The sequence below is a fragment of the Gallinula chloropus genome (assembly GCF_964237585.1).
Source record: "Gallinula chloropus genome assembly, chromosome: 16".
NCBI lineage: Eukaryota > Metazoa > Chordata > Aves > Gruiformes > Rallidae > Gallinula > Gallinula chloropus.
In genome coordinates, this window is record NC_140101.1 from 2,405,373 (window position 1) to 2,419,732 (window position 14,360).

Below are 14,360 nucleotides of genomic sequence, written 5' to 3' on the forward strand. Positions count from 1 at the left end.
CTTGTGATGACATATTACCTGTAAAGGAGGAGTTAGAGATGCCCTAAGAGCCCAAGGTGAAGAGAAGGAAGGGGTGAGGGTAGAGTGGGTCTTCAGCCACAATTTCAGGCCTTCTCTGCTTCCCAGGGGCTGCTCTGCACTGTACTTGGTGCCCCTTGCTCACAAGGGCTTGCTTGTTATTGACTTGCTCCTAAACGAAGCAACAAGCCCTGGCAGCTGCCACAACCACCCTGTCTGTCCTCAGCCCATCCATGGCTTGGGAAGGCTGAAACCCCATCCCCTCCCTTTGCCCACTCCCATTTTTTGGTGCTCTGGAGATGTCCCCTACCCAAAGCTGTGCTGCAGAGTGACACTACAAATGACTGACTAATTAGGCAAAGAGGAGTGTGATGAATTTAGATTCTTCTTTAGGGCTCACAGACTATTAGTAGTCTTGATTTTGTTAATTGAAAATTGCTTCCTCTGTTTGTTGTTGGCCTTCTTGTGGAGGGGGATATTTCCTGCTTTTGGACTGCGTTGCTGGATCTATAATAATGCACTTTGTACATTAGTGCCAGGCACATTTGTAATTGGCTACCCTATTAAAGAACACTAATGATCTTACAAGTGTTCACAAATAATGAATAGAATGGCCCCTTGCTGAATTGAGTAATTTATTCACTGACATACTTGCAGATCTGTTTTTTTCCAGTATTTAGCCCAGCTTTAGATTTCTGCCTGCCTTGCAGAGATGGCTTCTCTCTTAGCCATGTGTTGGGGAGAATATGGGTCATGGGAAGCCTACTGCTCAGGAAGATGTAGGGCTGCTCCATGCTGGCTCTTCTCTTAGCATCCATGGCAGGATTGGAAGAGTGAGTGGCAGCAGTTTGACTCTCCTGTTGTTCACTAGCTGTTGGGATTCTCCTGAAGCATAAGGAGAAGAACAAAAAAGCTGGGATTTGGGACATGCACTCTGGAAGGTGATGTTGATTATTTTTATTTCATTTAAATATGAAATTTGGGAACAGCCTGTCAGCAATAGAGTGGCAGGACTGGCTTTCCAACTGCTGCCCCTCAAGGAGGGAACTGAAACAGCTGTGTGTGGTTCCTGCATGCCATGAAACTCTGGGCACCCATTTTGCTGAATCATAGCATCCCAGACTGGTCTGGGTTGGAAGGGACCCCAAGGGTCACAGAGCTCCAACTCCCTGCCACAGGCAGGGACACCAACCTTCAGCCTGGAGCTACACAAGGTTGCCCAGGGCCCCATCCAACCTGGCCTTGAACACCCCCAGGGATGGGGCACCCACCCCCTCTCTGGGCAGCCTGTTCCAGCCCCTCACCACTCTCTCTGGAAAGAACTTCCCCCTAATATCCAATTTAACCCTTCCTTCCTTCAGCTTCACTCCATCCCCCTTGTCCTGCCAGTCTCTGCCCTTTAACAAGTTGATTCCCCTCCTGTTCCTCTGCTCCCTTCAGGGACTGGAAGGCTGCAGTGAGGTCCGCCCACAGCCTTCTCTTCTCCAGGCTGCTCCAGCCCAGCTCCCTCAGCCTCTCTCCACAGGGGAGCTGCTCCAGCCCTCTGAGCATCTTCATAGCCTTACTGTTTCCCTACTAACAGCTGTTTCCCTACTAACAGCTTAGGACTTGGTGTTGAAAGGAGCTCATGTGACCTTGCTATTTCACTTACATACAAAAAAAGCACCTTGTTGTAAAGCATTGTTTACTTACAGTGGGGAAGGTTGGGTTCACAGGTCATGCATGCCTTGCTGGCTTGTAAGGGGTAGAAAACTCACTGCAGTAGCAGTTGATGATCCTGGGCTTGATTTTGGTTTGGCTGCAGGTCTTCCCATTGCACTACAACGACCCTTTTCCATGGAGAATAATCATGTGGGGCAGGTACCTCTGCCTTCTCTCAGGCTTCTACAGCCTACTTGTCTTCTCCTGAGTCTCGTGACAGTGTGCCAGAAGGAAATATTCATTAGGGCAGAAGCCAGCCATGGTGTGGGGGGTGAAAATGGTAATATCAGACCATAACAAGGATGTGTTAGCTGATTTGGGTCAGCACATCTGGAGGTGGATTTACTATGTTGGGAGCTTGGTCTCTGCCCAGCTTGGTAGAGTTTCAGTGTATGAAGTAAACATTTGGGCTTCCAAGCCTTAAGAGGGCAGTTGGACCTTGAGGGTGCATGGGCAAAGGGAATGGCTTTGCACCAGGGTATGTGCAGTGGGGTTAAGCAGCTCTGGTGGCCAGGTGGAGATGGGGCATGGACTGGGGTCCTTCCTGTCAACCTGTGTTGCTCTGTGTCCACTGCCAGTGGCACCACGTTGAAGCCCCAGGGATGGACATGCCACTGCAGGCTGTCACTGTGCCCATCCCTGGGGCTTTTGCAGAAGGTGATGTTGGGGTGGGAGCCTGGTTTTAGGAGCAGACACTGGACCCTGACCTGGGGCTGGGGGGGAAGATGCTGGACCTTGATTTTAGAGGAGGATGCTGGAGCCGCCTTGGGGTGGGGGGGCTGGGGTGTGTGTGTGTGTGTGTGTGTGTGTGCAGGGGATGATGCCAGATCCTGGGCTTTTCTGGGCGAGGCCAGAGCCTGCTTTTTCCTTCGGGTGGAGGGTGGCAAACCCGGATTCTTTGGAGCAGGGAAGGTGGGGGGGGGGGGGAGTGGGAGAGCTCGATGCCGGAGAGGGACGCCGAGGGAGGCCAAGGGTTAAGGGGGCGGGCGGCGGCGGGCGGGGCCGCGCTGGCGGAGCAGATTGCAGCCGGTTCCTGCGGCTTCGCCTGCGCCGGGCGCGGAGCAGCGGCGGGGAGCGCGGGCGGAGCCCCCCGCCGAGCCCCCCGCCGCCTCCCCCCACCCCTCCCCTCCCGCCCCGGCCGCCACCATGGTGCAGAAATCCCGCAACGGAGGCGTCTACCCGGGGCCCGCCGCTGAGAAGAAGCTCAAGGTGGGCTTCGTGGGGTTGGACCCGGGAGCCCCGGACTCCAGCCGGGACGGGGCACTGCTCATCGCCGGCTCCGAGAGCACCAAGCGGGGCAGCATCCTCAGCAAGCCCCGCTCCGGGGTCTCGGGCAGCGGGAAGCCCCCCAAAAGGAATGCTTTTTACCGCAAGCTGCAGAATTTCCTCTACAATGTGCTGGAGAGACCGCGGGGATGGGCTTTCATTTACCACGCATACGTGTGAGTAAAAGGGTGGGGGGCAAAACCGACGGGAGAGACCCCCCCCACCACACACACACACACACCCCTGGCCCGGATCTGTCCTTGTCAGCCCCCTCCTTCCACACCCCTGCCCCCAAAATGCATGCTGAAGAGGAAGGATGCTCCAGCTGCAGAGCGGGCGCAGGGAGGGGATGCCTGGTGCGAGGGCTGGCTGGGGAGCCCCAGGGGGGAGGCTGCGGGGTGGCAGAAGGCTGAGCCGCCTCCCCCCATCCCCGGGGCAGCTGCATCCTCGCCGTGGCCCAGTCGGTGCCCGGTGCAGGGCGGCACGGTGCCCAAGCACACTGCGCCCGGCGACGGGGTGTGTGGTGATGCCGGGAGGGGGGCGGTGGTGTAGGAATCCGGGGGGGAGGGGAGGGGAATGGGGAGAGAAGCTACCCCTGCAGAGTAGGGGGTGGGGGATGGCTCCTCCGGAGAGGTGCAATGCACCGGCTCCCTGTCCCCCCCTCCTCCCTCCTCCTGCCCGCTCCTGCTTGCGGGGGAAGGGGCTGCTCATGCGGTCGGTGCAGGGGGCTGGAGAAGCGGGAGTGATGGGTAGGGGCTGCTCCTCCGTCTTGCTTGAAATCACCATAGCAATGCTGTGAGCAGGGGAACAAAAAGCTCCGCTCAGGCACGGTCTCTCCCTCCCTCCTACCCCCCCCAACCCCCCCCCCCCTCCTCTCCCCCCCCAGCTGTCCTTCTCCCCCGGCCCCATCTTTGGCTGCTGCGAAGGGTTTGGGGCCGGTTTTGTGCCTCCGCCCTGGGCTCTGGAGGTATTCCTTGTCCCCCTGTGCGAAGCGGTTGAACTGGAGATGTGTCTAGAAAGAAATGCTAATCAGTGTCTGGGGCTCCCTCCCGGCGCAGCGAGGGAGCGGTAAACAAAGGAGCAGTCCCGGGGTGCGCATTCCCCCTCAGGCCCCCCTATAAACCCCCCACCCCCGAGCTTTCGGCCAGAAACAGCCACATCTCACCCTCCGTTTGGCAGAAAGCTGCCCACCTCCCGCATCTCCCCAGCCGCTGCTGCATTGGGAGAGGGGATGACTTCCCGTTGTTCAGGGGATGGCGAAGGGAGGGTCAAGATCAATCGCTGTGTTACTGCAAGTCCCTTCCCTCTGGGACTTTCCACAGTCCCACCAGGCTCTTCTGCAGGCCTGGGCTCGGGCTGGGGTGCTCATTCCCTTGGTGCTGATGTGATGGGTTGGTTTGTTTCTGTGTCGTTCATCATGGTGAGGGCCTCTGCCAGCTCCTGCAAGGGGATTTTGGGGCCTCTTGTGTTTGTTGGTGGCTTTTTTTCCCCTTCCTTTCCCTGTCCTTTGGCTGCTACGCTGTTCTCAGAGAAGGTGTTGGAATATGCTTTTTGGTCCTCAGCCATTTTGCACATTGAGGCCTTCCAGGGAGGTGTTGGTGAGTCCAGTCAGAGTGTAGGTGAAATGCTGGATGGATAGAATGGGGGGGGGGGCTTTGCTGTGCACTGCAGTGAGTCGGGGTCCTTATGGGGAGCTCTTTTCCCTAAGGAAATGAGAGAGGAGGAGGAGAGGGAGCATCTGTGGAGCTCAGCTGCGGGTATGGTGAGTGTGAAGCCCAATGCCTGGGCATCCTGAGCATCCTCCATCCTCTGGAGTTGTGGTTGGTTTGTGTTGCAAACATGGAATTGGGTGGAAGGGCTGAGCAGTCACATTGTGAGCGGGGCGCTTGCCTGTGGGTGTGCTGAGGGTGGGGGGTGTTGTGTGCCACGTGCACTGTGTGCTGCTAAATACAGGTGAGAGCCTGGCTTAGGGACACCGAAGTGACAGAGGTGGAAGGGGCTGAAGACCAAGTGGTGGGGGTAACCCTGTCTGAGGGGGGCTTTATAAGCATCTCTGGCTTATGGCAGCTGCTCTGTCTTCTGATCCGTTTGGCTGTGGTGGTGTTTGGGCATCCAGTAATCCTCTCAGGGCAGGAGTTGGGGGTATCCCAAACTGACCTCCTTCCTGCCAGGGTTCCCTTTCCCATGAATGCCCTGTCCTGGTGTCAGGCTGGGCTGCTCCTTGTTCTTGCTGTGTAGCTGTGTCTCCCCAGGCACCTCACCCCTGAGCAACTGCTGCTCTCCTGGGCTCTTGGCTCCAGTTGTACCTGCCATGGTGCCACATGGAGCCATGCCCTCCCATTAGAAATGTTTGGGATGTGCTGGGCAGCCTCCCTGGCTCACCTTGGGACTGGTGCCTGAGCAGCTAGGAGATTAACAACTGCAAAACTATCCTCTGACCCTCACCCACTCTCATGTCAGTGAACAAGGGCTGAATTCAAGACTGAGGTGGTAATTGCACCAATGTCTGTGAAGCATCAGTGAGATAATTAGTTTTTTACAGTGTATTGGGAAGTTATATGGGCTCCAGTCCTCTGAGCTATAGGGATGATAGGTTTAGCATTGGCAGTCTGCTAATATATGACTGAAAGAGCTGAAGGGTATGGTAAGCATCATCCAAAGTCACCAGGATAATGAGCCAGTGCACCAGTTAGCTCTCTTTGCTGGGTGGGTGAGCCTGGCGTGGCCCCTGCCAGATCTGTGTGTGCTTGGGGTGGGGAAGGGGTCTCCTGGGCTCCTGTACCTGGTAGTCTGTGATCTAGATGGACAGGACAGACAACAAGCTTAGTGACTGCTCATCCAGAGATGTGGGAGGATGAAGAGACTGGCTCAAGGTCATAAATTTTGTATGGGAGAGCTGGAGCCACCCCCAGTGTCCTGATGGCTGATGCAGTGCCCTGCCCACACTGCTGGGGTCACACTGTCTCCTCTGACCCAAACCCCCCTTTTGTGCCAAAGCCTTGAGCACAAAAGTGCTTCCAGCCTTTATACTGCAAGAGCCCTGAAGACCCTGGATGAGGGATCCCCATCCTGCTGCTGTCTTGGGCTGTGCACTCCTCAGCCCCCCCACCTCAACCCCATCTGCTGGCACCTCTATTTCTCTCCTCACAGGGACTTTCTTGAAGGAAGATTTAGGGCTTATTTTCACTGTGCATGAGTTCATGACCCTGCAAGGTTGGGTTTTAGCTTGTAGAGGTGCTTATAGACCCTCTGGATTTCTAAGTGTGGGGCTGCTGTGCTGCTCAGGCTGCCTCCCTGCACCCAAATGCCAAGACACGAGCTATAGGGACTCTTCCAGCATGGAGATGTTTTAATAAATCTGAGAGGTGCCTCTGCAAAAGTACCTCTGATAAATGCCTGTCTGCAGAGACCCACCTCCCAGGCTGGTATTGCACCAGGTGATTGATGCTCTGCCTTGAGGTTCCTATGCAAGTTGCATTTCTTTCCAGTGCTGCATCCTAGATCCAACCCATCAGACTTCTTTCCCCACCTCTTCCTGTTGTTGTTCATTCCCCTTTGCAACACTTCATGCATAAGAAACCAGGGAAACCTGGAGCTACTCCTCCTTCAGCCCCAGACTGATTGGTGTGGTCTCATCTCAGATGTTGCCTCTGCAGAAGTGCTGTTGTCTCTGTGAGCAGAAGCACGCTCTGTGTTGTGATTCATTTTTATACTTAATAGCTCTTCCTACACTGACACAACTGGGTGACCTGCTCGTGGGAGCTCTGTGTGTACACAGATGATATAGAACATATGTGTTTTGCACAGACCTGTAGCCAGCTGAGCCTGATGGGTGCTGGTTTTGAGCGTGGCTGGAGCTGGACTCTGGCTCCTGGAGGTCTGAGCCTCCCTATCTTTCATTTTATCCCAGTATTTCTCTCAGCATCTTTCTTTTCTCCTCATCCCCCTTTTCCATTCTGTTTTTTAATGCAGCATGTGGCCTCATTCTGTTCAAGGCTGAGCTGAAACTTGGGAAGTTGAGCTGTGTCTAAATGGCAGGCCAGGCTTCTTGAGGGATGCAGCAGCACTTTGAAGTTCCCTGCATGGGGAGGCGTTTTCCTTCCAGAATTCTTCCATTTTATTTCTTTCTTTCTGCTGTTCTTGTCCTTTTACCTTGGATACTGTAACCTGTCCTGTGCTCTGTGTGCTGAGTTTAAAGGGCTGTGATACTTCAAAGTGATTTTTGTCCCTACCTGTCCTCTTATTCCAGGAGAAATCACTGTGTGTTGTGCCAGTGGAAGGAGGGTGCTGGCACTGGGCACCCCCACAGCCTGAGACCCGTTTGTTGATTCCCTGGGTGAGCTGATGAGCCGGGGGCTGGATTTGGGGCAGTGGCAAGAGCCCAGCCTGTATCCAGAGACTTTTAAAGCTGCATGCCCAGCAACAACATAATTCTTGCATTTCCTCCTTTGAATTTACTACCTTAATGCATCTTTTTAACTGTGTTAGAAATAGTTTGGGTGCGTTTTTTACCTGCATACTGTGCACCATACATCCACTTAATTAGGCAAGTGCACGGACTGAAATGATAATAAAGAACATTTCCTCCCTGTCTAATTCCATTAAGATTTCTTCATGTCATCCCCATCCAGTTTGTTCTTCCCCTTTAACCCAGCCAGAAGCCACCTCTTTCTCTGGGAAGTCTCCTCTCTGTGCTGCCCGCATCCTGGTGTGGGAGGATGGACAGTTGATGCAATTGCTTCTTGAAGGGTCCAGGGTTTCTCAGCGCAGAGGGGGCCTGTTTTGTGACTCCTTCCACTGATGGACTGATGCAAACATGGTGGTTGCATATGGATCCAGTCCCAGATAATATTTTGCATCAGACTGAACGGCTCTGGGAACCCCCAGCTGTTTCTCTGCTGCCTGTGGTGGGTTTTTAGGCAGCTCTTGTGTTTTGCTTTGTTTTCCACTTACATTTTTAAATAGTTATTTTATGGCATTTGCTAATTAGGGGGAAATGTGTAGGCTTATGGTCTCACTTATCCATCCCCAAGCACTGAGGAATGGTGGTTTGTGACAAGACCTCACTCAATCAGGGATGTTGCTGGCAGATACGATGCTGCCAAGCTCAGCCCCTTCACTGGTGACTCCTGGGTCATCCTCCCCATGTCCTCCTGGGTATGTGGGATGAAGGGGCTGATACACATCTCCTAGGTGTTGAGTTTAATGGACCTGCTGGGCTTTGACCCCCTGCAGTGCTGCCCTCAGCCACATGCTCAAGTCCATCCTGGTGACCAGGGAGACCTCCACTGTGTGATGCTTCACAAGCTGCTCTCCAGCTGCTTAGTCAGAGCTTGGTGGGTGCAACCTGATTTCAGTAGCTCTAATGTGTCACGTTCCAGTCGTCATGTTCACCCCACACTGACATTAAGGAAAGGGAAAAACAAGCTGATCCTTGGGATGACCTCCTTTTTGTGCTGCAAGGCACCTCAAAACCAGAGGAATCTTCCTATTTACTGTAAGAGGGAATAACCCCAAAAGCAACCCCCAAGCCCCACACTGAAGGGGATGGGCATTGCTTAAAGTGATGCAGCCAGCAAGAATCAGATTTCTAGATATTTCTTTTCTTGTGCTGCTGCAGAGGGAGGGCACCTTAGCAGGGTGAGACACCACGATTTGCTTGGCAGGGCAGGGTGAGCAGGCAGAGGGTCTGTCTGTCTGTCAGGTGTCAGTGGGACTTACCAGGATAAGAAGCCTGTGAGTTTGGTGTTTGGTTTCTGGGATTTAAGCAACAAATGCTTAGCCCTGCATAATCCTTTTTAAGGTAGCCCCTGAGCACTTAGCTGGTTTCTTTCTTCTTGAGGGACAGATTCTTCTTTAAACTGTGGTGGCAAGGAGGTGTGCCAGTCCCTTTTTCTGCTATGTAATCTCCTGTAGAGCTAGATATGGAGAGCTGAGGAAGATGGAGAGTGATTCCTACATGGATTATGTTTTGTCTATGGTGTGCTTCTCAGGCAGATGTGAGCCTGTCCCTGTTCATGTGCAATGTCCTCAGTCCCCAATCCATCAGAGAGGATGTCTCCAGGTAGATATTGCTGCAGGATGATGCAATGGTTTTTAGCCCCAAAAGGGAATCTTGTTTCAGAACCAGTTTATTGTGGTCCAAACTGAATTTCATAGATGTACTTAAGTGGGAGCTGCCTCACAAGATAACTTGATGGCTGAGCACATGATGGCAAAACCAGAAGGATGCTGGGCACAGTGGTTTGGCTGGTGCAGCTGAGTCCTTCACCACCAGATGTTTAAATGGCTCCAAACCAGCTTGCAAACAAAAAACACTTCAGGTTGCTCTGACACTCAATCATGGCAAAAGAGGGTACCACTGAGCTGCAGGAGTCTATCTAAATGTGGTCCTTTGGTGGATGTGCCCATTGACCCAGATTTTTAAAAAAAGCTATCTTTCTCCAGTAAGAACCAGTTTGTGTGGTGTTTGATCAGGTCACTGATGCTGTGGGTGCCCTCAGCTCCCCAGGACTCCTCCTGGATAAACTGTGACTGCAGCCTCCTGTGACATGTACATTGAAGGTGTTTGGGGGGGTTATTAAGCACTGAATTAATTACATTTAGCGTACAGAGTATCTCACACAAGTCACTGGCTGGTGTGGAGAGAGCTGCTTTATTACAGCCTTGGGGCTTCCTGCCTGTCCAACTGCCAATAAATGAGGGAAACTGGAGCATTCCTGCAGATCTCTGATCTGTCTTCAGTATCACTCCAGCCTCGTAACAGGCTTTTTAGATGCGTGGAAAGCTTCAGTGTCAGTAAACATCCATCTGATGAGACTCTCTTTGAGTGGATTGGATGTCAAGGGCAGCCTTTTCCAAAGCATGGGGAGCAGAAGGACCTGTGAGATCATCTCCCCTCTCTTGCTGCTGTAGGGAGGGGATTTAAAGCTACATCAATCGCTGGGACTGGGTGCAGGAGCAGCCTTTTCTGAGCAGTCACTTGGTTTGTTTCAGGATGTAGAGTGTCCACACCTTGCAGGTGGAGTGGGCTTTCAGCTCGGATGTGGTGATGCTCAGATACCTGCTGGGCTCCTTGGAGAAATTCCATAGCAGCCTCAGTGTAGATCTCAGGTGGGCATGTCTGCATCTGGAGATGGCAGCTTCTCTTTGGTGATGCCAGAGGGATCTGAAGTTCTCTTAGGTGATGGTTGGTTGGTATTAGTCTGGACAATAGGAAGGCAGAGCCCAGCACTCACTGAGAACAAGTGAGTTGAGGCATCTCCCACCTCCTGCAAGAACTGTGATGTTCAGAGCCAGAACTACCCTGTGAACACCCTGCCAGGTGAGGTCAGGATGAGAGATGGGGCTGAACCATCCTGAAACAGGATGAGCAGGGTCAGAGATCCACATTTACTCAGCAATACTTGGGAAACTGGTTTTGAGGAAGGAACCTTTATAGCAAAGCCTGATCAACTCATGGACCTGCAATGTGAGACACAGGGGAAATCAGAAGATAATCAAGCCTTATTAACAGTGATTATAGCTCATCAGCAGCTGAAGTTGTGTTTAGGCCCAGTGGTCAGTATTCATGCAGAGATCTTCCTATTTTAATGCCCCTGACAGGGACAAGGCAGAGGAACATGAGGACAGGTGAGGTCAGAGGGAGCGTCTGCTTGGTCCAGGGGCTCCTGCTTTCCATCTGAGGGAACCAGCAGTCCTTTGTGGCTGGCACTTTGTCTCTTCAGGGGCCCCAATGCAAGAAAGATACAGAACTCATGGAGAGGGTTCAGAGGAGCCATGAAGATGATCAGAGGGCTGGAGCAGGTCCCCTATGGAGAGAGGCTGAGGGAGCTGCGCTGGGTGAGCCTGGAGAAGAGAAGGCTGTGGGAGGACCTCATTGCAGCCTTCCAGTCCCTGAAGGGAGCAGAGGAACAGGAGGGGAATCAGCTTGTTAGAGGGCAGAGACTGGCAGGACAAGGGGGATGGGTTAAAGCTGAAGGAAGGAAGGGTTAAATTGGATATTGGGGGAAGTTTTTTCCAGAGAGAGTGGTGAGGGGCTGGAACAGGCTGCCCAGAGAGGGGGTGGGTGCCCCATCCCTGGGGGTGTTCAAGGCCAGGTTGGCTGGGGCCCTGGGCACCCTTGTGTAGCTCCAGGCTGGAGGTTGGTGTCCCTGCCTGTGGCAGGGGGGTTGGAGCTCTGTGACCCTTGGGGTCCCTTCCAACCCAGCCCAGTCTGATTCATTACACATGCAGCGTGTAGAGGGCTGTGAATTGGGCTTTCTCCCTGTTCAAGTGTTACATGTGGCAGAGAAATGACAGCACTGGGAGACTCTCTCCTGCATGTTTATGTCCTTTTGCACAATTCTGCGTCTCAAAGTGGCTGTTAATTGGGTTTATGCTTGCTCAGATGTTCGTTACCTGATCTGAAGACTGTAATAAGGGATGTAAGAGCACTCCATGCTTCACTCAAGAGGAGAGCAAAGGAGTTAACCATAAGTGTCTGTATATTATAGCTGGGCAAACAGGCAGTGAGGCCATGTTGCCTCTTGCCACTTCAAGCCATACAGTGGTTGAGGCTGAGTGCTTCCAGGAGGGGTGGTGAAAAGCAAAACCTCCCCCCAGTAGCAGGGACTACTTGGAATGGCAGGTGGGGCTATTACTTCAGTGTTGGACTTTGGTTTAATCCTGTGCTTGTTCATCCTTCTACCTCTGACTGAAGAAGCCGTATCTGGTCCAGCTAACCTCTTGCTGGGCCTTCCTCCAAGTTTCCTGGGGTTTATTAGCAATGATTTGTGCCTTAAGGACTAGTGAGATTCCTGAGTCATCTCCCTAGGCAGGGAGCTATTTATTTCGGTGTGTGTGTGTTACACTCCCTGGGAGTGGGTGTCTCTCTTCCGCTTTTGGATCCTGCCCTGACTCTATATAAAGACTCGAGGCTTGAATGAGCAGCAAAGCCAACCCTCAGCCTGGCTCCATCACTTGGAAGATTCATGCTGCTGATCCCATCTCTCCTGGCTGAAGGAGCATGGCCATTTGGAGCATGGGTAGGAGTTTGCATGGGACGTTTGTCTGTCTTGGGGTTGCATAGCTGCTGGGACAGCTTGTAGGAACACAGTGTCCTGTGTGTCCATGTCCAGCAGCAAGTCTTACTCTGTAGTGGCTCATGGCCAAGAGGGAAGCATGGTTTGTACTGTTCTCCCCTGAGGTTCATTTGCTGATGCTGTTGGGGTTTTGGTCAGTGGGATTTTTCTTATTTAGAGATATTGGAGTGGCTGTAATTCTCTGTTGGTGTCAGAGCAGGGGCTGGAGGTGCCATGGGCAAGTGCAGATGGGTTCCTCTGAGACATTCCCAGTGCAGGAGCTGCTGTGTTTGGAGGAATTGTCACTGTGCTGTTTCTTCTGGAATGATCCTTTTCAGACATATGCCTTGCTTGGTGGCCTTGCAGAAAGCTGCCTTGTATATGAATTTAGGGGTGCAAAGAGAACCCCTCACATAACAGCTCTCTGGGGAGCTGCAAAGAAGCCAGCATGCTGATGGCAACTCTCATCCAAAAACTGGCTTCACACCCTATTAAGCATCACCCTGAGCCAGAGGGACAAGATCTCATGTCATTATGTCATGATCTAAAGTGCTGGCACTTCCAGAGGGCTCTGTCTCCATAGCCTGAGGGACCAATGCATTTAATCCCTATCACCACTGAAGAACCTCTGTTAACGTGACCTCGTGGCTTGGTCCTTGTGGCTACTGGCTGCATGTCACTGTTGGTTTTTTCTTGCTTATGACTGTTCTGGTAAGGAAGGAAAAAAACATAAAGGAGAATTTCCTGAGCACTCTGTAATTTGTCAGGTATGACATGCAGTCACAGAATTTTGCAGTGAATTTCCCTTCCTTTCAGTGTTTTTCCTTTTAACATCTAGATGCCTTTAATGCTATCTTTATTTAGCAGCTTCTCTCTTACCCTACCAGCTAATGAGGGGTGGGAAGAATTTCTGCATTGACATTCTGTTGCTGCTGCTGTTTTTCTTCTCTGCAATGGAAATCAGATATCATTCCAAACCTTCTCTCAGCTGCCCCCCCAGGCCCTGAGCCTGTGCTCCTCGTGATGCGTGTTTGTGGGTGGTGGGAGCATCCTGAGTCATGCTGAAGGGCACAGAACGAGCTGCTGAGGCTTAGCCTGTGAATCAGTAGTTATCTCAGCCCTGGGATAACTAGTGCAAGGTATGTCTGAAACTTTGGGTTTGAGCTGGTGATGGATCAACCTGTCTCAGTACGTGTGGGGGGTGATCTGAGGTATTGAGAATAGGGAAAGGTCGTGCATGTGTCTGGGTAAGACAAGTGAATGGGCCTCTAGAGGTGTGTCTGACCTGGTGTTGCTACTGGGAGATGGGGATGTAGATGTCTACAAGTAGGTGTATTTCAACCTCAGGTCTCCACCGTGTGCTTTGGAATTGCCAAATCTGGGAGACCTGCTGGTAGGACAGGGCTTGGCATTGCTTGGGCTTGACCTGTCCATGTAAAACAATCTGGGCACCTGGGGACCACCTCTGTCAGAGCTGACATTTTTGCTGCCCTCCTTTGCAGACCAAATCAGCCTGCTGGGGTGATGTGCTCGGTGTTAAGCACCTCCACAAGCAGGAAAATGGGCTGAACCTCCAAAACTAGTTCTAGTCTTACCTAGTCTTTTGGCCCTTCTCCACCTGTGAGTAGATGGCTATTAAAAACCCCAGAGAAATTCATCATGCTAATGGACTGCCAGCCCCTGTCTGTGGCCAGGGAGGATCTGTGGCCACATCCCTGCAGGATCTAAGTCCGGAAGACCAGCTGGAGCCAAGCTGGACCTTGTGACCAGCTGCAGTGGGCCAGTGGGATGTGCACCCCATGTATGAAAGACAGGCTGGTGGAGTAGCCCAGGGAGGTATCACAGACCTGATGGAGTGACTTGGGTTTTTTTCATTTGCTAAAAGCAGAGCAGAAATTAAATGAAGATTAATTAAACCATTAAACCTTTCTTTCCCCCTGCCTCTCTCCTGCTTCTTCTTGCTCTTTGCTGTTTCTAGGGAAGACTGAAAAAATGTGATAGAGAGGAAGCTCAACTCAGAGCATCCTTTCACGGATGCAGCATACAGCCCTCGTGGGACTGCAGGGGAAAGGCCCTGTAATTACTGGGAACGTCCTGCGAGGCTGGGTTACACAACCAGGACAGAGAGCTGCCTCTGCTTCACTTTAGCAGCAGCAAGCTGATGATGCTGTAACTCAAAATACTACCTGGCTATTATCCATTCATTGCTTTTTATCACTGGCAGTGTCCTCAGCGCAGACCACTCACGAGGCTCTGAGCCAAGGAGGTGGGGAGGAGCATGCAGGATCATAAAAGGGCCATTTGATATTTACA

At 52.3% G+C, this 14,360-nt stretch overlaps 1 protein-coding gene across 4 annotated transcripts in view; it reads left to right on the forward strand.

Moving 5' to 3' along the window:
- Positions 1-2,865: 2,865 nt before the first annotated feature.
- Positions 2,866-14,360, forward strand: part of KCNQ2 (potassium voltage-gated channel subfamily Q member 2) — a gene marked incomplete at both ends in the record, with an annotated part of 67,181 nt that continues 55,686 nt past the window's right edge. For all 4 annotated transcript variants that reach the window (XM_084271423.1, XM_084271425.1, XM_084271422.1 and 1 more), the window contains one exon: positions 2,866-3,161. In XM_084271423.1, coding sequence (XP_084127549.1) covers positions 2,866-3,161 — 296 coding nt within the window. The remainder of the gene's footprint in view (positions 3,162-14,360) is intronic.